We start from the raw sequence: 25,804 nt of genomic DNA on the forward strand, positions 1-25,804 counted from the left end.
TGCTCAGCCAGTCGGCATTTCAGCGTTAATTCACGGCTGAATCAACGTCGTGGATCATGATGAATCACCACTGAATTTTGTTTCGATTTTGAAAGACGAATCAACGTTGAAAGTGCAACTTTGTTTCGTCTTACTTCTCAACATTGAATTTGCCTTTCATTCTACACTGTACACAACCGTACATTCAATTATATTATAACCGAGTTTGCAATTGGATCAACATGACAATACTGACTGAATCAGTGATTTACATATTCCATGTTTTCAATTGGTTGTTCAAATTTTGATTATGCAACTTGCTGTGCATAACTTGCAATACTATTATCCCTATACCATATAAATAAAAACAAACACCTCTAAATAACTCTAAATAAAATGTGATCAAATGAAACTCTTTCCCTTCATTTCTATGTAGTACAGGACAACATTCAATTTGCAAAATTTCTAAACTTACTTGAGTTAAAAGCATTAAGAAAAGCAGACAAGTTGAAGGATCTTTCCAAATGATCAGTGTATTTTCTTTTTCAGTGAAACCAGTACAGCATTATCCATGTAAGCAACCTCTATTCAATGTCCTGATCACAAGTCTTTAAACATTAACACAGTAAATTCAACTCTTAATGTAACATCAAGTGGGCAACGTACTGTCATATGTGGCTCAAATACTGCTGAGGCAGACAAATAAAAACAACAGCCTGATTGAGGTAAATTCTGTTTCTGAGAGTCTGCAGACAAAGAATGTCCAGCACATCAAAAACTTAACACATGTCCACAGCACCAAGCAGAGTGGGTTTGCTAAAGTGCCTGTCCGCCAAAACACTTGAGAGCATTGCCATTTGTCTTTAAGGCCAAGGAAGAAAGGGAAGGGAGATCTCAACCTTATGGTGAACCACAATGTTGAAAACTAGACTAAATAAGAACAAACAAAAAAGGTCACAAAGTCGAGATTGTTGTTTCTGAGGCATCTTGTGGCCTTTCTCAGTGGATGGAGTTACTCAGTTCTTAAGGAGTTTTGTTATCATGTGACCAATTTCTCTCATGTGATAACAGCTGGTTGTATATGAGGGGGGACGGCAGCCTCATCTTCAAAGATGGTCTGGCGTTGGATTTGAATGTCCTCCTTGATCTTTCTCCGGCCATCCACAGACTCCTGGTCAATGACCTTTGACCGCTTTCCAGTGGATGCTGTGGCTGGGTCTGGTCTGGTGTTCAGACATTTGATGAGTTTCCGGAGCTCTTTGTGTCTCTTATGCAGAGCTGTAGAAAGAGAAAAGAAATTATCAAGGGATAGCTCAACTTACTCTATGTCTCAATGGGCAGATTATATACAGGTAGAAAGACATATATTATTTCTTTGTCTAGGTTACCTTGTGAATCACTTACTACCAGGGCTCAGTCTTATTATAAAAAATAAGCTGAAAATGTGTTGAATTACCTCCATAAATATTGCCAAAAACTGAAGAAAGTATCCATTTTGTTATTTTAGTGTTTCCTAAAATTACAAGTCTGTATTTTATTGTCATCAGAGAAATCAGGTTTTAAAGTGCTCCTCCTCAGATCCACATGTCTGCTGTCCTCACATACAACCTGTTTAGCTGACAAGCAGCCACATCGTATTTGCACAGATTAGAGCACTCACTCCTGCTCCTTCATCAGTCAACAGAACTACTCTATCCTGACTCGCTCATTAGCAACCCTGATGCTGAACTTCCTTTGATACAAGTTTAAGGCTATACATTTAGTGAAGGTGAAGTGAAGTAATTTAAAATGTTAGGTGAACGAAAATGTAATCACGTGGTAATGAGGACTGAGACAGCAGTTGTGTATTTATATATTTTAGGTCACTGTATGGTTAGAAAACTGGTGTGCAACATTGCAGTGAAATTCTTGTTTTCTTCAAAGCTTGCCTTGCACGTCTTCCGATTTCTGTGGTCAAGGGATGACAGGATCACTGACAGAAGTCTCCTTCGACATCTGGAGTGATTCATTTTTGTGTCATTTCATGATATGTTAACCTCTATATTGAAAACAACATATACAAGCATTGTTATTCCAAACCATACCTCAGAACAATGTTGAAGAGAAGCTCCTTGCCCTGCCTCTTCTGGCTTAAGAAAGCTGGAAAAGACACATCAGTAGTGCATTAGTATAGAATTTATGATTCTGTGAAAAAGGGACATAATTTATCTTAGCATATAAATTGAGTTTTCAGATGCCTTAGTGTGGATATAGTCAAAATATTACTTTCAGTTGCCAATTTATTAGGTAGACCTCACCAAACCTGATGCAGTCTAATACAGACACCTTACAATAATCCTTCATTCATGAGGGTTGTAATGTTGAGTATTTGCTGAGACTGTGTTAGGCCTTGGCTACAAGTTTGGCTATCAGCAATAATTATCAGCAATAATTAATGATTATCAAAGATAATCATTAATTATTAAAATCAATAAAAAATATTCATAAGAATTCTCCACCCTGGAGTCAGGGAAAAAGATAGCTAATTCAGTCTCAAAGTGTACTAATGTATCAATTTGGAACTTTCATTAATAGTTAACTTAATAAGTATAAACAAAATCACCATATCAATAGCTAGTTAAGGTTGATGGATTTTGGAGTTCTTTACAGAGCAACGGTTGGCAAAACTCATTCTTGTGCAACATTAAAACAGACAACATGTATATCCAAAAGCATTTATTTAACAAAAGGGTAAAGAGCAAAACACACAACATTAGTCTAGCTAAGTGTACCTATATACGTGTGTGTGTGTGTGTGTGTGTGTGTGTGTGTGTGTGTGTGTGTGTGTGTGTGTGGGTGGGTGGGTGTCTTGAAACATGGGGTCAGCCAGTGAGACCCAACAACTGTGTCATTCAACTTTGTGTTAACACAGAGAGACTAAAGTCTTATCATTCAGACCATCAGGATGATGAACTCTGGGAAATATAGTTGGTGTTGGTGTTGAACTGCATCGCATTAACTGACAGATGTTTCTGCTATTTTTCAGCCTAATAGGGTGGACACACACACACACACACACACACACACACACACACACACACACACGTCATATGACAGAATGTGCAAACAAAGTGTGGCGGGGGATATGACACCAATAACATCTGGAATCAACACAGCTTTATAAAGACAGAGCCAGTGACAGAGAGGAAGAAAGTGTGTAGGGATAGACAGGGAGAGGCATAATTAAACTTACTGTTAAACTGGAGTTAAACTGTGCATGTCTGTCGGGAGATGGACAAAAAAACAGACCTGTCACTTCTAACTGGGCATCACAGACCCAAGAACAAAATTTTAAAGTGGGAGAAAAGTGTCTTAATTTTAACAATACACCTTAAATCAATCTAACATTAAGCATACACACCCAACGCTAACTCGTAGAAAAAGGGAGACAGCTTTGTAACATGTGCGCCTCTTGAATTGCAAGTTTGGCACACAGTATCACATACATCTGCTGCTGTTATAGAGCCACATAGCCTCACTGCGACTGCAACGATGTTAGACCTGTGACTTACGGACAGGAAGGCTGATTTAATACTCCATATCAAGCAAAATGAGTGAAACGAGATGCTGAAGCGACATTTCTTCAGAAATGCGCAAAATTAAGCTGAGCGATTTTACACAACAACTTTAGTAAACATCACTGCCACTTTTCTCTTTCTGCTCCGAGTGAGAATTGCAAGGACAGTTAACGTTTCAGCGTTTGCATTTTCTGTCCCTAAAACTTCAGAGAAAAGCCTGGTGGGGGCAGACATGTTTCTCACTCAGGTGTGTACAACGTAATGCTTTCCACTGTCTCTACCACAGTGGTTAGCCGTTAGCTTAGCCAAATATAGTACGGTGAATCAAGATGACTCACCCCACTTTATCGTTAATCACCAGTATTTTCTCTTTCGGGCATTGCTATTAACGTTAAGCTGCATATATAAATGGCTTAATCGAACACACAGGTGAAGTCTAAAATGAACACGACTCGAGACTTTTCCTCGCTTACACTTTGCATAATTACATAACAATTATAATTACAGCACCGCTTAAAACTTTCGATGCCAATGTAACTGTCACTGTTCTGGCTCCATATAATCCTCCTAATCTTCATCCTACCAGTCTGTTTTTATAGCGTTCATAACGATAATAATGATGGTGATAAAAATATCACTACAACAACACAACCATTATTATTATTATTATTATTATTATTATTATTATTATTATTATTATTATTATTATGTGTCAGCATCAACATCCTCCTCATTCTCATCCTCATATGTAATAATATGTTACATATGTAATGTTATAATAATAAAAATCATCATCATCAAAATAAACATCATAATAAACATCTTCGCACCATCCTCATATCAAAAATCATTATAATAATGAGTTACAAAGCGATGTTTTGGATCAGAGAGCATGATGCAAAAATAAAGTAAAACAAGATTAAATATTGATTAATTAATCAAAATGATAAATGTTAAAAAAAAAAAATAATAACTGAACTGCATTAATTACCATAATAAAAATAAAATATTTTAAAAAGTAAAACTGAACACGAAGGGAATGTAGAATTTGGAAGGGGAGAATCTCAATAAAAAATGAAGAAATAAAAGCAAAACTAAGCAACAACACACAAAATAATAAAACAGCAACTAAGAAAAGAGGAAAAGGATGAACGAGGAATGGATTGAGGGAAAAGAAAGAGCACTGAAAGTTAGACAGCGTAGGAAAATGTTTGTGTGACAGGAAATTGGGCTGAGGGAGGCAGAATTAATTGTGATTGAAAGAGTGTGTGTGTATATATTCATTCATCATTGTATTGTGGATTGGAGATCAGGCAATGATCGGCTGTGTTTTGTGAACAGTGTGTGCATTTGTCTGTAATATTTACAAACTTCTGACTTACCAGACCATCTCCACAATATCCTGCAAACACCGAGGATCTAGATAAGGAACCACTCATCTCCTGCATGGCCACTAAATCAGAACACTGACCCTGCCACCTCTGATCTTTCAAGCCCTTCAAAAGCCAACAATGGAAAGACCAATTCACATCCCACTGTGAACTGCAAGCACAACTTGGATAAAACTCACCTCACCATTTGCTAGGACAAAGGACAGAAAACCCATGGACTCTAAAATGTAGTTTTAGATTTTTGTCTGAGTACAGTTAATACTGCACACATCGTGTGTGTGGATATAATCTATATTCCCTATCCTTAAGCCAGGGTGTGTACCAATAACACAATTTTGTCATTATTGACACCCCTAACATCATGTTAGTACCATTCTGCTTGTTTCACTCTCATAATGCTAAATGTAATATAAAATACTTTTTTGTGTTTTTATTTCAAGGCTGTAAAAAATGTTACTCTTCAATAGACCATATTTGTGAAGCTAACAGTTAGTTTGTTTATGCACAAATACAGGAGATGGAAAGGGGGAGAACATATCCTGCTTACAGATCTAAAAGCCTCAGGCCAATCCTGCATGTCCTTAAAAACATTCACACAGCTCTGTTTACCAAAAAGATCAATTGAGAGGCAACTGAAAGATGTTTAATCGTCTCAATTGAGAGGATTAAACATTTAGGACAATTAGTAGTTTGTGTATTTTTATTTTTCTGTTTCTTTTTATGTAGATGTTGCAGAAAGTAACAAATTACAGGTTAATTTACAATCATTTTGCCTTATGTTAGGATTTTGAACGTAAATTTAACAGTTTAACAGTTTTTACAATGGTATGTAAGCATGTGCAAAATGTTTGAGTGAGAAAACAGTTCATACATTTTGAAAGATGTTGTCATTGAATGCATTTTGTGTCAGCAATGAAATCTGATCCACAGTTTAGTCCACATTGACTTCTGTTGTGCTGCCTGTGTGAGGAGGTTTGAAAATGTGTCTCAGTATTGAGAAATACATGTTAGCAGTTGTAAAAAAAAACAAACTGTAATGAACAGAGGAGGACTAAAGATCCCTACAAGAAAAATTCACTTTTGGTAAACATCCAAACAATAAAAATAATATCTGATGTTGATGAAGAGTAATGAAACTTTACAATGGACTTGCAATGACATGTTGGTGTTTTGTTGATATCAAATCCATATGCATGTTAATAAAAGGCTTTTTTTTTTTTTTTTTGGTGAAGTAAAAAAAAAGTTGTTGGGACACAAGTACAAGTGTTTAGGAAGGCAATCGCACACTTGTAGCCGCGATGCAAGAATAGTTTATTAAGTTACCAACGTTTCAACATGGCAGTCTTTTCAGAGTATGAGAGACATAATATCTCAACAAACATTATATTGTGTTCTCAATCAAATTTACATACTGTAGGAGTAGCAAGTCACTGATTCATATGCCATTTAAAAATCACATTAGAAAGGCTCAATACATTTGATAAATAGCTTAGGTTATACAATGTATCAAAAACATCTCCATATAAATATCAAAAAAAACAGCTAAAAGATAGACATTATATCTCATGTTCTTTCAAGAAGCCTTGTATAAACAGAAACAAACAATATAAAATCATCAAACCTTTCAGCAGTTGCAGAGAAAAGTATACAAACTGTTAGTTGGACAAACAATGTAGACAAATTGTTGGTCAGTCAAACAATGTAAAACTGTTAGTCAGTCAAACCATGTGGACAAACTGTTGGTTAATCAAACAATGTAGACAAAGTGTGGAAAGACAAATTTATGCACAGTGAGTCTATAAAAGAAGCCTTCACCAGTCTTTTTTTCCAGATAGTCAGATAGTCTCTGAGTGCTGGGAGAAGAACAGTGGTTACCAACAATACCAGACGCTTGTCTTTTCCAGACATTACTTCTCTGTATCACTAATACGCATTTTAAAAGGTAAATAAATACTGTTCTGCGTCAGTCTGTTGGAGTTTCTCTGAATGCACAATGTGGGGACTTTGCACCAGAACTGCGGTAAGTTACATACCTTTAGGTTACAAGTTAACTCTCCCTCTTCACAATGTTACTGAAATTAGAAGAGCACATCATTAACAGTATTCGGGTACAAATATTTGATTATCCTTGCATAAAGTTGCTGTTTCTTACCTTGTAGTCATAAATACATTGTACATTTTTTTAATCTTCTGTTTTAATTTAATGTTAATTCCTGCATTTGTTGTTCACCACCTGAACTCTTCTCTTCTCTTTATTTGTATTACTTAATCTAGTGTGTTGTTCTCATTCATTTATTTCTTCTTTTTCTTGTTCCTCTCATATAATTTACTGTAATAACTTTACTCTAGTCAAGATGCAACAACTGTCATTATTTCAGAGTTACTATTTACAAACACACAAACATGTATTTGATTACATTCTTGTATCTCTAAGGTAAAGGTGAGGATGATGAGACCCTGTGGTTTGGTGAAATCCTGTCACTTGGTGAAGCCTGTATCAGCAACTCTGGTCGCTGGCAGACACCTGACCCAGCAGGAGGGACTGCCCAGTCTGTCTGTTCCCCCTCTGCAGCACACCTGTGAGCGCTACCTCACCGCCTTGGAGCCAATCATGGAGGTGGACGAGCTGAAGCGCACAAAACAGCTGGTGGAAGAGTTTCAGAAACCAGGAGGGATCGGAGAGAGATTGCAGAGAGGCCTGGAGAGGAAAGCACGCAACACTGAAAACTGGGTGAGTTCAACAACTACACCAACAGCTGTGGACATGCTGTGGGCCAGATTTACTGAGAAATGTGGGCTGTTGTTCTCAATTAATTGCAGCCACAGTTATGTTTGTATTTATTTGTAGTCAACAGACTGCATCTTTGCTGAATATCTCGAAAACCGGAAGCCTTTGGTGGTTAATTCAAATATTGGGACGTTTCTCCCCCAAATGGACTACAGGGAAAAGCAGGGACAAATGAGGTGAAAACACACACACACACACACACACACACACACACACACACACATACACACTGCACTAAAAAGAGTTGAAATCAAATAGAAATAATAATAAATATATGTGAATGATTGGAGAAAACAACAAAAACACGACTCCTCTTCTTCAAGCCATCTTCTCATTTCTTACTTTATGTATCATTTACCTTGGGGGCCAGAGGTTACTAGCACATGGCCCCCGGAGGAGGACAGTTTTTACCACTGCCTCATTCAGCTTCCTGGAGGAGACAGACCTTGGTGATGGGCTTAAGTGACATGCTCATCTTCGCCTTGACTTTGACGAAGGGGTACAAGTCCGTTCTTTTCTGGGACTGCCTGAACAACCTTCCCCATGACCTAGGGGTTGGGTGGGGGGATGGTGGTGTGGGGGGCAACGACCTCACTTAGGATCCTAGTGGCATAAGAGTAGAGGCTCTTCCTGAACCTCTCAGTGCTGGCCTGTTGTGTCTGCACCATGAGTCTTGCTGATGCTCAGGAGTAGGTGCTTGTCCTGACATCAGTGGGTCAGGTCCTCTACTTCCTTCAGGTGGGCCTTTTCATTGTTATCTGTGATCAGGCCAGCAAACTTGATGATGGTGGACTTTCAACCAATGAAAGTCAATTCGTTAAATAAAGTAATTTAAGGTAAATTACTTCTCTAACTCAAGATATTTGTGTGGGTTTTTCCACACCTTCGTGCTCCCAAACAATTTCCAACCTTTCCCAAAAGTGTTATAATAGTAATAGTAAATAAAGTTACTATTCAAGTTAAATGGTACTTCTCGAATTGTACACATTTTATATAATCAAGATCAGTTTACTTGTTAAAAGGAGTACTTCGCAGCCTGTGAAAACAGTTTTAGAATATCTTTTGTGGCTCTGAAGGTAACTTTCTAAAGTCTGAGAAAATAACCCTGATGATGTATTTAGTGTTATCTTGGATTCTGCCTCAAATTCGGGGTTTCAAGAGTAACCCTTACCAGGGACCAAAAGTTAGGGTATTGCAATTTTGACCACTCTAATTTAAATTCTTATTCATTCTAAATTCCCCTTTACTATGAAAATGAATAACAATGTTTTTTCTGCTTAGGTCTGCTGCCAAAGCAATAGCGGGTATTTTGGATTTGAAGGCAATGATCGACAAGTGAGTACTGAGTTTAACATGTTTGACTGTATCATGCTGCCAGTTTTATCATTTGTTGTCTTAAAGTAGTATCATATTGTGTCACAAAATTTCATATATTTTAAAATATGCTGATGTTATTTTAAAAAATGTTCTTGTCTTAAGTCTGAGATGTGAAATACATTTTCCTGAGGAGTGTAAACTGGCTTTGTGTCCAACTAAGGTGTTCAAGTTCAGACATTTTCTCCCTGTTTTCATGAGAGCACTGTATTTTTGGTATGGATCAGTTCTTGTATTTGTGTGTTGCACCAAAATCTATTAGCAAAACTATTGCAAAATAAAATTAAATAAATAAATAAATTACTAAACCTGAAAACACTATATTTGCACTTTATGGAAAGCCAATGATATCCTCAACAGATTGTTTTCATTCAGACTTTCTTAAGAATACTGTGTATATCAAATCCTGTATCATGATTCATAGCAAACTGTGAGCTGATTTGTATCAGTACACCTCTACTACCTTCTGACTGGTGTAGGCCTTCTTCATTTCTCTTATTATGTAGGTGAAGACACTAAACTTGAGTCAAAGATGGAGGCAGCACTACATTACTCAAAGTAGTCCTGCAACACTCAGTAGTACTTGGTAGCTTCAGAGACATAAATGGCTAAAACTGTAAATTATATTGATCAGCTAAGTTAGTGTTTAATGACAGAACTTGTTTTGCAGTGATACATTACCAGTTGAGTACGTGAGAGGGAAGCCCCTGTGTATGAAGCACTTCGACAAGGTTCTATCATCCTGCCGTATCCCTGGTCCAGAGAAAGACTCGGTGGTGTACCATGCCAAGAGCTCCAGTCCCCCAAAACACATCACTGTAGTACACAACTCTCAGGTGAGGAGCACAACATCACTGATCCAAGTCACACATCATTGTCTGAAGTCTTCTGCATCCAGAGTCTGTATTTATCAAACTTCTAACAGTTGCAATTAGAAATTCTCTTTTCTTAAGGGGTGCTCTGGTGGCTGAGGGGTTAAGGTGCTGACCATGAACTGCAATGTCCAATGTTTGTGTGTTTGTGTGCAACTGGGGACATTTGTTGACCTTTGTTAGTCTTTGGCTTTGATCCCATTGATTAAATGGATATATAGGAATGGAGCCCTATAAATAGCATCCAATTGGAGCTCTCCCCAGAGGAGCCATAGATAAAGCCCTGACACTAGTGGAGGTGGGGTAGTGGAGGGGTGAAGTTGTGATGCTTCATAGACTGCAATGACAGCAGAGACAGGTAAAATGGTTTAAATATTCTTCAGCTAAGATTATTGTTGGATGATAGAAAAACCTGCACACAGAGCCCAGTGAAATAATTATATAATAGTTCAGGAGCTCAGTTTGATGACGAAATAGGTTGATAATTGTCTTCCTGCTTGAACTTGCACGCATAGCTGCATAAAATCTTCAGTAGATCTATTAACAATTAACATGTGAAAAAAATAAAATCTGCATATTTATAATATTTAAATATATATGAAATGATAGGAAATTGCCTAAAATGTAAATGAAGAAACCCGAACTGGAGCATGATGGAAAGACAACTGTTGGAAGACAAGGTAGATTGGAAAAATAATAATAACTAATAACAGTTGGTTTAGTATGCATTTGTTTGTGTGTTTAGGAAGGGTTAGACACTCTGCAGCGGCGCTCACTCCCATACCCCTGTCTAGAAATTGAGTTTATATACCACTAAATTGCAACAGAAAGAAAATGTTGTTAATTAATGTATCTGACAAGATGTAAATATGTTGATACTGAATGCATCACTAAAATATTCAGTGACATGACATGTTTTTTACAGAAAAATTATTAGTGCTTGCAGTATACTGTAATATCCAATGATAGTCTCTGTATCATTGTTAATCTTTTTTTGGTTGTATGTACTGTCAGCACTTGGTAATGGTTAGGGACAGATCATGGTCTTAGTTCAATACAGAAAAAACACACACAGACAATGTGGTTACTTTAACTTAACTTTCGCTAATCTTAACCAAAGTTATTTTTGCCTAAATTTAACCACACACAGAACTAAGGATGTGGACCTTGGTCTCCTGTGTGAATGTCCTGCAGTTATAGGCCCGCAATCCACCCCAACCACCTCCATCCAACCTCGATGTGATTTATAAATGTAGCTCTTCATTATTTTAAAAAACATTACCTTTGAACATAATCCAGGCAGAGATTGCATTTGCCAGTGCAAAATTTTTGTGAAAACATTTTATTAGTATATTAACGTAATTTCTAGGAGAAAGGACTACACTGCCATGACTACATGGACTAAAGATGCCATGGAGTGCAAATCTGCGTTTAAAAAAATCTCATTGACTCATTTTGCACCTCATTATCTATCTATCTATCTATCTATCTATCTATATCTATATCTATATATTGGTTACTCACTGTTAAAAGAAGCATGACAGGAAAGCATGATTATTTAATTTAATTTAGGAATTATTTAATTTGAATCAATGAACCACATAATGTTTCAGAAAATGATGGAGGATGATACTAATCTACACTTACCTTTCCTTACAAACAGAAAGAATAATGCCCAAGAATAGACTCCAGCACAAACATCTGTGCAGGAAAACGTATTGTTTGTTGTTTTTTTCTCTTCTGTTTGATAGATGGGCCTACTAAACTAGTATCAACTTTAGTTTTTCCAAGTCAAATTCAGAATTACATAGATAAAATGTACATTTTAATGAACAATATAGATATAAATAAGCAAACATGGATGCAAATAACCCAATGTTTCTTTTAGGTATCTGCTGTTTCATCCAGTAATACAGTTTTATACTTGAAAACTCATAAATTAAATGAATATATCCTGTTGAAAAGCCTTGTAATGTCACCAAGTATTATGCTGCAAAATGAACATTAACCACAACTTCTTGAGCCAAAACCATCAGTTGGATTTGCAAGCCACATGAAGATGCAACCTCTTAAAGGATAGGTTCACAATTTTTAAAACAGTCAGGTGGCCATTTTGAAGCTTCATATTAGCTTCAGATAAACTTTTAACTATATTTTTGCATAGAAGGAGGACTGTGGATTTTGTCCTCCATCACTTGAATTGTAAATGCATTATGAAGGGATCTTCTAATGGTCAGTATGAACAAGAGGAATGATTACAGCAAGAAAACCCCATTTCAATGTTCATTTGGGTACCTGACTATTGTTTCAAGACAGACTTGAAAAATTGTGAACCCGTCATTTAACACTGAGATGATTCCTCAGTAATACTGTTTGTTGAATTGCAATGACCTCCAATTTGTGGTCTGGTGCTTCCCTTTGGGAAATGACCTTTGCCTGCACAAAGAGTTTGGTGTAATGCACACAAACTCCACTAGGGACACCATGAGACCATGAATGAAATGTCCCTCCTGAGAAAAAAAAAAAAAACAGAAAAAAATAAACAGTTTAGCTTATTTCCACCTAATATCGATCTGGAGAAAATAGTACGTGTGTATTGCAAATATTATGAAGTTTGAAATTTGTACCTCTGAGTTATAAAAAAAAAAAACAGTAAAAGATACAATCACACTGCAAGTCCATGAAGATGCAGTATTAAAGAATTGTGAGAATATGATAGAAGATTATCTTAACTGTAAGTCCATGAGCAATGTGAGATAAACAAAATTATGACTTTACAACATCATATATCCTCCATAAACACATGGCTTTTAGCCTCAGTTTATAAATCAGGGGGGTTTTCTTTGATTTCATTGTGCTGACCCAGGTAACACCCTGAGCTGAGCCCCAGAAGAATAGCCAGTGTGCAATGAACAGAGGGCAACAGTAGACCACCACTTGAAAAGGACTGTTGGTAGTCTTAAGTATAACATTAGCTCTTCACCAACACTGACACGACAAAATACATTAACATACTCTATATAAACACATAAGTGTCATTTTGAGCAAGAGTCTGTAAACCCAAATGTAAATACTGTACATGTTGCGATTGATCCCAGTGATTTTTTTCAGTATCTGATTTTTCATCCAATAACAGTTTTACATTTAAAGACAAATTTGAAATACAAATCAGATAATCATGCTCCATCCACTTAAATAATTGTGTTTCTCAGATGTACTGTCACCATGTATTTTGCTATAAAACATCACCTCACAAGACTATTATCCTTGTAAAAATGCAAACAGCCCATTAGAGGACAGCAGGAGACCACATATGGGATGCCATATCTCTGTTTTATTGCACTCCCCATCACTTGGTTTACGTCAAATTCCCTAATAATAAAACAATAGGGTTCCTGCACCTTCACTGACTCCTCTAAACAGGAAGCAGCAGTTCTACTCTCAGCTGCATCTGGATTTCTGTTCTCCTCCCCCATCTCTCTAGGTGAGCCCAGCCACCCCTGCGAAGGAAACTCATTTTGCCTGCTTGTGTCTTTTTGCTCTTTCTTTTGGTCATAACCAAAAACCTATGACCATAGTTGAGGCTTGGAATGTAAACTGACCAGTAAATTGAGAGCTTCACCCTCAGGCTCAGCTTACTTATTATTAAGACCCAGAGACACCTGAAGTCCTTCATTGGTCTCCTTTTATATGCAACAGCATGATACCTGATTTTACCTCAGGGCATTTACTATTTCAGCTTTTAGTGCTTTAGTGATACACATTACCAAACAAATTTGTAATTAATGAAATTAACACAAAGTAATGTCTACATAGACTTCCTGGGGCCTTGTGGGTCCCTGAGTGTCTACAGCAGCAGGGAAGTTGCCTGCCTCAGTAATTAAGTCTTGCTTTCATTTGTCCTCCCCTTGGAATCAGTTCTTTGTTCTGGACGTGTACCACAGTGATGGGACTCCACTGACAGTTGATCAGCTCTGTGTTCAACTGGAGAAGATCAGCAACGCCTCACTACAGACCAGCATGGAGCCTGTTGGCATCCTCACCACCCAGAATCGTGACTCTTGGAACAAGACCTACATTAACTTAATCAAGGGTGAGTAAAATTCTGCTTTCATGCAAAGAAAACTAAAGGACCACTTACCTAATACTCAAAGATCCCTTCAGACATGATTTAAGATGTATAAAAATATTTCACTGGATAATAATTTGTGTATGATATTGTTTTCCACAAACAAGTTCAATTACATTGTTAAAAATTCTTAAAACATCTACTCCTTCTACCTCTTGGAAAAATCCAGATTCTGTATGAAAATATTTTTAATTTCAAAAAGATTTACTGCTCAACACAAGATGTCTCCTATTTTCATTCATTCTCAGTGTATGTGCACAAGTCTGTGCACATCACACTTGTTTAAGTTGCATGTTAGAACACTGTTGGCTTCCAACTTGTTGTGATGTCACAAAATCATTTCATACGTACAAAACTTAAACTCAGATTTAAGGTGAGCACAGAGAACCTTTCCCCTTTCAGCAGATGAATCTGAAAACATGCTCTGCATATACATCATTCTGCAAAATGAAGGCAGAAATACTTAAATAAAGAAGCTATAAATAAGACACATTTTGAATGGACTTTGATGAGAACGGGTAAAATGAACTTGTAGGAAGTTCTGTACAGTAAGAAAAGTGATCTTGTGACCTTGAAGGGTAAACTGTCTCTTCAAGACACCAGAAATCTGCAAATAACAGAAAAACAAAATATTTGCAGGCACCATGTTTCACACATTGTATCTCGGTGTGATCAACCAACAAGTTGGAAGTGGAAAAGACTATGTGAATTAATTGGCTGTGCTAACACAAATAAATATTGTAGGGAATAAATAAAAAATAGCTTACATCTGACCATGCCAATATAGTTTTAAAAATGAGGCTAAATGAGCTGTATATATTAGTAGAATTGTTGTCTAAACATACAAAAATCCACTTCATTAAGTAGTTTTAAAGAAAATTGGACATAATGTGAATAAAACCTGAAGTGCATCCCTGCTTAGGAGAGTTTAAGTAGATAAGTAAGTAGATACATCAAGATGGCACCACAGATGTCTACTTCAGTGTTGAGCTCTCTGGTACTTTTTCTGTTTTTGTTTGGTAAGGACATTGAGAGCCACTAGAAACCAGACAAAAAATCTTTGTATGCGTAAACACACAATAAAGCTGATTCTGACTCTGGTAATGTGAAAATATCTAGGAAAGATTAATTAAACTGTTGCAGTCTGATTACATAATGACATCATATCTGTTTTTTTGTGTGCATGTCCTTGATGTGTCCAGATGAGACCAACAAAGAATCAGTGTCAGCAATTGAAAGGGGCATCATCACACTGTGTTTGGATGGACCGATGCCTCAGGTGTCTGATGACATGTATGACGTCAGTGCTGCCAAACAGATACTGCATGGAGGAGGCAGCCAGTGGAACAGTGGCAACCGCTGGTTTGACAAAGCGATGCAGGTAAAACCAGGCAAATGGAAGTTATACATATGTCACCCTGAACGCAAACTCATCACGTTTTTCCAGGCACAAGTACTGGAGATCACTATCACTTATCAGAAAAACACACAATAGGCAAAAGACAGTCTAAAGACAGAGGAGCAATTTGGGGTTCAGTATCTTGCCCAAGGACACTTCGACATGTGGACAGGAGGAGCCAGGAATTGAACTGCTGATCTTACAATTAGTGGATGGCCCACTCTACCTCCTGAGCCACAGTCGCCAATAACCATGTAATATGAATATAACTGAACAGAACAATTAGAACAAATTTTTGGAAGATCATTAATAAAAATAGAGAAAAGTGAAGGTCCCAAAATAGATCCTTATGGTACAACCCTTTCAAAATTTAAATAATCTGATTGATTGTGATGAAAAGAAACACACTGATGACGGTTATGGATGTAAGAATTAAACCAAAAGAATGCCTGCTGACACCAAAAACATGAAGGTTATCAAAAAGAAGATAATGGGCAACTAAATCAAAAGCCTTGGTTAAATCAATAAAAACTGCACCTGTAAATTGACCTGAATTGAGAATACATTATTGGAAAATTTTACAAGGGCAGCAGGAGTAGGAAAAATAGAATGAAAATCAGACTGAAATGGGGACAAAATATTGAGATCATTAATATACTGTGATAATTGATTAAAAATTAACTTTTCAAATGTTTTATTCTCAAATATTATTTCTCAATAATTATTCAAATCTAGTGGATCGCCTCCTTTATAAAATGGAATGGCTTCATAGAGAATTGTCATGTAATGTTAATGCTTGATTTGTGTTTTTTATCTTCCTGTCAGATTATTATTGGAGAAAATGGGGCATGTGGTGGCAACGGCTCACATACCATTGCTGATGGTACAATCTTTATGGCCTTGAGTGATTTTTTTGCAGTATACATGTAAGTACCCAAAATCAAAAACAGCTTCACCAAATATATATATATATATATATGTATATATATGTGTGTGTGTGTGTCATTGTCATTGCACTTTAGCGGATAAAATATGACTCTCAGTGTTACTCACCAAAACACAGTGCGTATATACTTGAGGCCTAACAAATGCATTTCCTTTCACATAAAAAAAATCCTTAAGTTTGAAACCTGCATTGTTTATATCCACATTTAGTAGCTTTCCGCGATTTACTGCATTTTTTGCTGCATAACTGCCACCTGTAGATCATGTGTGTATGCACATCCTTATGTTAGTGCACAAAAACAAATAAAATGGGGACCTACATTTAAAACACTGCTCTGTAGTGCTAAGAGAGTGGTCAGAAACCCCTCAGGGTACCTGACAAAATCACTTGTGATACACTATATGAAAGAGATAAGCCACCAGCTGAACTGTTTCATACCCATGTTGGAATTCTCCAGCACTTTACATTTTACAGCAGTATTCAATGAGATAATCATTTACAATAACCTGATGGTCATGTTGAACCTACTGTTGGAACTAAAATGCATTTGCAAACTTGTCATTATGCATTTCTGTTAATGGATTTAATGTGTCCATGCCCAATGTCTTCTAAGATTACACTCCCACACTAGTTCATATCAACATAACCCTGTGTATATCTTATTTTAGACAGTTTATTTCTCCTTTTCTCATTGAGGTCAGTGACACTCCCAATATTGTAAGGGGCACCATTTGGGAGGCATTTAAAAACCACTTATGTAGACAAGCCATTTCATATGTCTAGAGAGATAAGAGAGATTAAGAGAGATTTCCAGTGCACGCGGCATACCTATAGCACACTTGTATATTGAGTGGAATCGGAAAGAATACACTACCTTAGATTACAGGTAGGCATGTTAGAGGATGTGGCAGTTGCAGCAATCACATTCACTACTTTCATCTCCTTTTAACTGTTCTCTTTGTTATAATTCAGTGACAATTTGGGAATACTGGAGTTTTTCCTTAAGAGGAAACTTATCATTATTATTATTATTATTATTATTATTATTATTATTATTATTATTATGATTATCATTATTATTATTATTATTATTATTATTAGTTGCAAGTATGAATACAGCAACTCACCATGTTTTCAGTGCATAATTGTGCACAGTTTTGTTTGGCATCACAATGATCCATACAATAACCACCTGCAGTTAAAATCCAGCATAGTGCCACAGATAAAATAAAATAAAAATAGAAGGAAATATGGTTTATGGTAAACTGCGGCACACAGCAAATCGCAAAAATAACAAGCCAGTGCAAGCAAGGAAAGAACCACTCCCTCAGTGCAGAGCTGGGCTTCTCACTGCATGCCGGAAACTAAGATCCTGTATAAATCTCCTCTCTTCTTTGAATATTGAAATTATTTTAATCAAAGCAAAGTTAGTTTGAAGTTTGGGATAAGGCAGGCAGGGTCACCACCCATTCCTGCCTCCATCCTCTGACATAACTTTCCCTATCTGGCATGACAGCAACGAGATAAGCATCAATAATCTCTATGATGATGATGGGGCCTGGACTAATTTTAGACTTTTCTGATCTTTGACCAGATTTGACAAATTATTTCATTCAACTATTGGGATCTCCCAAAGCCATCTGCAGGATCTAGGATCCTGGTATTGTGTGGGTTGTGTTTCTATGCATTTTAATTACACACTTTCACTAATTCTCTCCCATGTATTATTTCTTTTCTCTTGTTTGTGGAAACAGGAAGAAGTCAGAGATGATGCAGTCTCCCATGGTGCCTTTGCCCATGCCCCAGAAACTACACTTCAACATCACACCTGAGATCAAAAAAGACATTGAGGAGGCCAAGCACAGCATGGACATGTGAGGACAGTTTCCAGTTGTGTTACATACAGTTACATAGATAGTCAATGACCATAAAAATAGAAACCCAGAGGAGGATGAAGGGAGTTGTTATTGCCATTTCCATGTGTTGCTATTTTCACACATACACAGACTAGAAATTATTTATTAATTGAATTTACAGAAAATGTACTATGTTGTGATATGTATCATTATCATGATTTGAAGTGACCTCAGGATATGAGATTTTGGTCAAATAAGCTATGGTCAAATGTATAGATAGGGTTATGTAACTAAGACACTTCGGTAAGGTTAGGGGAAGATTCTGGTTATGATTTAAAAAAAGTTGTAAGTCTGTGACGGGATGCAAACTCCAGTCTTCTGCATGTCCAATATGCTACACACCTAACCACCTCCCTGACCTCCACACCCATACTTTTTGCCTTGGTACATAAAGAGCACACTACTTCCTGCATTGGCACTGAACAGGAGATCTAATGTCTGTTGTAAACCAACAACGATGTCTGCAGTGAGCTCAGAAGTGCCACCATGATTGTAGACTCAGGCTGTGGCATCGTGAGGTTCTGGCAGCAGCTCTCTCTCCTCAGGAAATTGGGGAACTTCTCAGTTAGACACAGGAACAAGCTGACCCAGGTGATACTGAATTGGCGACACTTATCTTGAGTGCCCACCTTGAAACTGTGGTTTTCTTCTTCTTCTTTCCGCATATAGCGGATTATCCTATTTCCTCTGCATCTTCGTCTACCACACCAGTAACCTGCATGTCTTCCCTCACCATGTCCATGAACTTCCTCTTTTGCCTGGCAGCTCCATCTTCAGCATCCTTCTCACAATATAACCAGCATCTCTCCTCCGCACATGTTCAAACCATCTCAATCTCATCTCTCTCACTTTGTCTCCAAACTGCCCAACCTGAGCCATCCAACTAATATACTCATTCCTAATCCTGTCCATCCTCATAACTTCCAATGAATATCTTAGCATCTCCAAGTCCTGCCTCCTGTCTTTTCATCTGTGCCACCACCTCCAAACAATACAACATAGCTGGTCTCACTACCCACTTGTAAACCTTCCTTTGTACTCTTGCTGGTACCCTTCTGTCACAGATCATTCTAGAAACTCTTCTCCACCCTGCCTGCACTCTCTTCTTCGTCTGTCTTCCACACACACTTAAACTCATCCACCTTCACCACCTCTATTCCTTGCAACCTCACCATTCAGCTGTCCTCCCTCCCATTCATGCACATGTATTCCGTCTTGCTCCTACTGACTTTCATTCCTCTTCTCTCCAGTGCATACCTCTACCTCTCCAGGCTCTCCTCAACCTGCTTCCTACCCTGCTTCCTACTACTCTTCATCACCTCACCTTCAATTTTCAGCTTAATACTCATCCCTCTGTCCAACACTCTCTTCACCTCCAATACACTCTTGACATACTCTTCCTTCAAGATTACCCTTACCCCATTTCTCATTTCTCTCATCCACACCATGGTAGGACAGTTTGAACCCATCTCCAATGCTCCTGGCCTCACTCCTCTTCCAGCTGTTCTCTTGCACACACAGTATATCTACCTTCCTTCTCTCAATCATATCTGCCAACTCTCTCCCTTTACTAGACATAGTTCCAACATTGAAAGTTCCACTCTCACTTCCACACTCCTACCCTTCCTCCTCTTCTGCTGCCTCCTGACATGCCTCCCCCCCTCCTTCTCCAGTGGAGAGTAGCATAGTTTCCACCAGCACCATGCTGGTCAATAGTAACACCGGCAGCCATTGGTAACCCAGGCCTCAACCAATCCGGTATGGAAATCTGATGTATGATCTGTATATTTGATTTGGCATTGGTTTACACTGGATGCCTTTCCTGACACAACCCTCCCCATTTAGTTAGGCTTGGGACTGATACTAAGAATGCACTGGCTTGTGTATCCCCAGTGGTTGGGTTACTCTGAAACTGTGGTGATTTTTATTAAATTCCTTCAAGTCTTCACTACAAATATTATATAAGTCTAGACAGACATGGACGGAACTGCAAGTTGACTGGTTAGCAGAGGCATACAACCACAAGGCGATATTTCTAGTTTCTTCACATATAGATTTTAGATTGTATTGCTTTAATCGTAAGCCTGCCAACTGATGCGGATTCAGACTCATGATGTACTGAATTTACTAAACTGTTTTGTGTATTGGTGTGTGGGTGTAGAGAAGCTTCCTGTCAGCAGAGAGAGATGCTGAAAATGTGTAATGGCATTACATTTGTCAGAATCTATGTATCAAAAATGTATATTGTACATATAATACATTTATACTTGTCATTAGGCATAGATATATGCTGAAACACTGCAAATATCTGTCAGACTCACTGTCCAGAGATTTCTCTCATCTCCACATCTACAGACTGGCCCAAGACCTGGATCTGAGAGTTAAGGTATTTGACCACTTTGGAAAAAATGTCATAAAGGCCCTCAAGATGAGCCCTGATGCTTTCATACAGATGGCAATACAGCTGGCCTACTACAGGTGAGACACTGAAAAGTCATGTGGAGATGGACTGTCTTTGTATGCACACGTTTTGCTCTTTACATTCTAAACCAAGGGTAGTTATAGAGCTGTGAAGGTTTCATGTATAAAAACCTTGATCACACAGTTAGGCTGCAACAGAGATTCTTGCATCCATTATCTGAGAAGAAATGGATTCACCCAGTTTTCGAAAGTTTTCAGGTTGTATTTAACAAAATCAGGGCATTAATAATATAAAAACACAATACTGTGGTCACATGCAGTACATTTTATTATTAGCCACAAAGTGGAGTAATGGAGAAACAAATCTTCTCAGCACTATCAAACTGTACTCATTGTGTTTGAGGAGCTACAGTGTGTGTTTGAATGGTTAACAAGTTTGTTGTTGGAACACAGTTTAAAAAGATTTCTCTGATTTCTTTTGGCAGGCTGTATCAGCGGTGCTCATCAGTGTATGAAGCTTCCTCCTTGCGTTTGTTCAGAATGGGCAGGACAGATGTAATCCGTGCAACCTCGAATGCCTCAGCTGCCTTTGTCAAGGCCTTCGATGACCCCAGAAAACAGGTAATTCTAAAGCAAACTCCTATATAATGTTCTCGTGGGTTTTAATAGTCCCACCAGCTCATTACATCATATACTGTAAACTATACAATACCTACCTCAGGTTTGAGAAGCCTGCACAGTCTGTCCCTGCACATTGCAATTAAAGTGAACATATATCCTGTTAACTTTTATCTTGAGTACATTCAGTCTCCATGTTCTGTGGGGCACAACAACAAAAACACTACAGCAAATCAACACCACTGGCTGAGTTGTTGTGGGCATATTGCCACAGGAAACAGGTGGAACTACATATTAAAAGTGGTGTATCCTGGAATTAATTTACATGTTCACGTGCTTTGTGTCTTTATCTCATGTTACACTGCTGCTCAACCAGTTTCCCCGTGGGAACAAATAAAGTAACTGAATGATTGAAATTATGATACACTATTACAGATTAACCCATAAGTCCAGTTGAAGGCAGTGGTTAATACTTCCCTCAAGTCAAATCAAGTCCCTCAGATATTATGCCTTTAAGATTTCTGAGGGTTTTTGATACTGTTGGTCGTACAGATTTTTTTGTACATGTTTTATTATAAATACTTCTCTTTCCACAGGCACTTTTCTTCTTGCTTTAAAGTTGCATTAGTGGACCTGTTTCTCAATAAATCTAAACTTGACCTTCTGAAGCCAAAACACCCATCTCCTAATTACCATCTCTATCAAAGGTTTTTAAGAATGTGATTCGCTCAAAGTTGATCTCTTTTATGAATAAGACATTTCAATCAGGTTTCCACCCCCTTCACATCACTGAAACCACCCTAATTATTGTAAGAACAATCTTTTACTCAGAGCTGATGCTGACAATTATTTAATTTAACTGCCTTTGGTGCTTTAATAGTATTGTGCTGCATAACATTCACACTAATAAACACTAACCTGCTACAAGTGATGAGTTGTTCCTGTTTTTCACAGAACACAGAGAAGGTGGATTTATTGGAGAAAGCTGTAAAAGTACACACATCATTATCCTACATGGTGAGTATCATTTACAGCACCACTCAATACTTAAGTTCAGTGGAGGTAAAGTTTATTATCAGTGTAAAGATGCCTTTAAGCAACAACTGTTGTTAGAGCATGTTATGAACAGTTGTCCCTTTATACTATCCTACCTTACATTTATGACTAGTTTCTGATCAGTTTCCTCCTATGGAGCTAATTTTTGCTATTTGTACAAGACATTTACTTAAATATCATTATCATCGATATCATCTCTAGTGGGATCACAGAGCAGTGTTTTACGTAGGGGTACACATGTTGTTTGTTCTCGTTATTGCGCATGAGGCCACACATGCACGTGCCAGTGGTTGATGTGATACACTGATCTATAGGTAATGGTAACGTGCCAAGAAATGTAGCAATGCACCAGCAAAAGCAAGGAATAAGAAGATTGCTAGCTAGTAAACAATGACGTTAACAGGTTTCAAACTATCAAGAAAGTATTATGAAAATGTTTTATGGGGAAGGAAATGCATGTATGAATGTAAATTGAAATTTTTGTTTACACGAGAACTCCACAGGATAACGTAATTACTACATGTAATGATCGACTAGAAAGAACAAACAAATTGAATTGTCTCTGTCCTTACAGGCGGTGATTGGACAGGGCATAGATCTACATCTCATGGCTCTTAAAACTCAGGCTATTGAGGAAAAAATCCCCATGCCTGATTTCTTCACAGACATCTCCTACGCTAAAGCCTTTGACTACGACCTCTCTACAAGTCAGGTAAGGGCAAGGGTTTAAACTGTGTTGTAGAATAAAAATACCACTATATTGCAACTAAAGATAGTTAAAGTTACTCTGCAAAAAAAATGGTTAATTAGTGTGCTCTTCTATAGGGATGCACATTTATATTCTCATATTTCTATGTTATTCTGAATATCTTCAGGTCAGATGGTGGAGGATGGTGAGGATGGTGAACACTTACATCTTTTCCACTTTTCTTATAGTGTTTAATTACCAATTTAAAAAACTGAGTTTGATTAGTGTAACCTGGTGGTGTAGCCAGTTATAATTTAGAACAGAAAACAAACACCTATGTCAGCAACGGGGCTGTGTGAAATGACTAGTGACAACTGTAGTTAAGCTGTTTCAACTGAAACCTTTCGGTTTAAACTTGTGAGCTGACATTAAGTTCTTACTGTTCCTACTTAAATTATCACTTACACTTTGACAACTTTACCTCTCTCATTGTTTGAATTACTTCAAACATTTTCAGCACTTTTACTTAAACTTTACTGTGGGTTTACATTTAAATTAACACAACTTAATTCAGTCCTTACACTCACACTGCAGCAGCACTTCCATTCTAATTGTCATTTCAACTCCTCAGTAATTGTGTTTGTGTGACTATGATTTCAAGAAAAACTTTAACTTATCATGTATTTCAGCTATTTTAAATGTTTCAAATGCAGATTTTCAGCAGTCATCATCAATGTTGCCTCCTAGTTTTACATGTTGCTGAGAAAATCACAGGAGTATGTCAGCATATTGCTGCCACCACCATGACAGTTTTATTGCATTACAAGGAACTTTCCTCATTTAACGAAGATCCTTTTCACATTATAACAAAAATGTTTTCATGTTTTCCTCATATATTTTTTCATTATTAGTAGATGTGTTACTGCAAATTATTCAGGTTTTACAAGAAACTTTTCTTGTTATAACAGTATATCACATTCTTATTTCACAGAACTTTCTCATTATTTCACAAATCAACATATCTCATTGCTGCATCTTTTTCTCATTACAACAATAAACCAACTTCTATATGTTATATATATGATATATGTTATAACTCATGTTATAACATATATCAGAAGTTTCAGCACTACAACAATAACTAACCTCTGCATTTCCACTTCTGTCCCTGTTCACAAGGTACCATCCAGGAGTGGCTGTCTCCCAGTAACTTGCGTTGAGAAACCCAATGGATATGATTTGTCCTACGGTTTTATGAATGATCGCATCAACTTTGTGGCGACAGCTATCAAATCCTGCAAAGAAACTAACGCTGCACATCTGATCCAAGCATTAGAGGATGCTCTGCTGGACATGAGGACACTGCTGGAACAAACTCCAAGAGTCTAACTGTGAAGCTATACAAGACTCAAGAAATAGTTCAGTATTCTGGGAAACAAGTGTATTTTCTCAAAAGTCAAAATATTGTTTTAACTAACCTGATCCAAGATGAAATAGATACAACAGGGCAAGTCTCAAATCTCACAGTAGTTTAGGCAGGTATGGGAATTGTTCTATAGCCACATGATATATATACCTTCCAATCATATACAGCTATGACTTTTCTGTAATAACTTGGTGTTTCATATTAACTGATTCCCTCTGCATACATAATTTGCTGCTGTGCAGCCAATTTTACTCTCTCTGCCTCCTGCATCAGCATATTTGTTATTTAATTGAGTGTTCATGTTCTTTCAGAAGTTGCATATCCAAGGCTGAGCTCAGGGGCAGTGTATGTCACATGTGTGTTTTTGTCACTGTAAATAGTTAAAAACTTGAGTGTCCTAACTAAACTAAAGACTCAGATAAGTCTTGATATAATAGATAGAGATTATGTAAATGTATAGAGCAAACTTTACATGATGTTTACAACACTATATTCTTTAATTTCATCACTGTACACACAAGAAACTGATTATCCAATAAACAGTTTGCCATAAAATCTACTGACCACATTCATGCATTCAATATGTTGAACTCTTGATTTTAATCTACCATGGCTTTTCCACTAGTGCCACCCTCAGGACAAAACATACATTTTTAGCTTTGTGAACATATACATAACACACACATACACACTCTCTCTCTGTCTCTCTCTCCCTCTCTCACTCTCTTTCTTTCTTCTTCTTCTTCTTCTTCTTCTTCTTCTTCTTCTTCTTCTTCTTTTTCTCCTTCTCCTTCACATTTGCTCACCCCCTACCAAACACAGACACAGGTGTAAATGGGGTATGAGAGTTTGGGGTCTGATGAGGAATTTATCCCTGTGGGTGCTTCTACCAGCAGATGGTCAGGTGGAAGTGGAAGCCATGGACAGGAGCATCTAGCAGGGGCTCTGGAAGATGGTGCAGAGGGTGTCGACAATCTGGGTGTCAATGAGGATATTGTGTATTGTATTTATTTATTTACTGGGACTGTGTGCAGTTTTAAACATAAAAGATGCACTGCACCGGAGTTAGCTCAAAGCTAATTTGCATCCGCAGTCCCCCCAATTAAAACATACAACAGCACAACAACAAACAGTACAAAGCAAAACACACACAGAACACATTATTGCTCAGCTGAATTACATAAGAACGTGTGGACCAACACTAGTATTTATCTTGCTTTTGGACACAAACAATTGCCATTGCA

General features: G+C 37.5%; 1 protein-coding gene and 1 long non-coding RNA gene across 3 annotated transcripts; one reads left to right on the forward strand and one right to left on the reverse strand.

Annotated features, from left to right (window-relative positions):
• Positions 1–486: 486 nt before the first annotated feature.
• On the reverse strand, positions 487–4,120 carry LOC121885798. 2 transcript variants are annotated; one of them, XR_006092613.1, is made up of 4 exons: positions 3,875–4,120; positions 3,212–3,239; positions 2,064–2,118; positions 487–1,257 (listed from the first exon to the last, which is right to left on the reverse strand). It is a non-coding gene; the product is annotated as an uncharacterized LOC121885798 (long non-coding RNA). The 2 variants fall into 2 exon arrangements; XR_006092614.1 differs by lacking the exon at positions 3,875–4,120 and adding an exon at positions 3,380–3,854.
• Positions 4,121–7,322: 3,202 nt separating this feature from the next.
• Positions 7,323–25,148, forward strand: LOC121885745 (carnitine O-acetyltransferase-like). The gene is made up of 13 exons (XM_042395468.1): positions 7,323–7,658; positions 7,776–7,891; positions 8,997–9,050; positions 9,760–9,925; positions 13,880–14,054; positions 15,293–15,471; positions 16,315–16,415; positions 18,190–18,309; positions 20,707–20,829; positions 21,258–21,393; positions 22,345–22,407; positions 23,021–23,158; positions 24,314–25,148. The coding sequence occupies exons 1-13, from the start codon at positions 7,374–7,376 to the stop codon at positions 24,521–24,523; spliced, it is 1,866 nt and encodes a 621-aa protein (XP_042251402.1). The 5' UTR covers positions 7,323–7,373; the 3' UTR covers positions 24,524–25,148.
• The last annotated feature ends 656 nt before the right edge of the window (positions 25,149–25,804 follow it).

The sequence above is a fragment of the Thunnus maccoyii genome, chromosome 19, assembly GCF_910596095.1.
Source record: "Thunnus maccoyii chromosome 19, fThuMac1.1, whole genome shotgun sequence".
Lineage (NCBI taxonomy): Eukaryota > Metazoa > Chordata > Actinopteri > Scombriformes > Scombridae > Thunnus > Thunnus maccoyii.

Excerpts from the sequence above, each read along its gene's own strand:
- LOC121885745 (XM_042395468.1), top strand. The coding sequence starts at position 7,374 with ATGATGAGACCCTGTGGTTTGGTGAAATCCTGTCACTTGGTGAAGCCT. Across the intron at positions 7,659-7,775 it reads CACGCAACACTGAAAACTGG|TCAACAGACTGCATCTTTGC; the intron begins GTGAGTTCAACA and ends ATTTATTTGTAG. Across the intron at positions 20,830-21,257 it reads ATACAGCTGGCCTACTACAG|GCTGTATCAGCGGTGCTCAT; the intron begins GTGAGACACTGA and ends TTCTTTTGGCAG.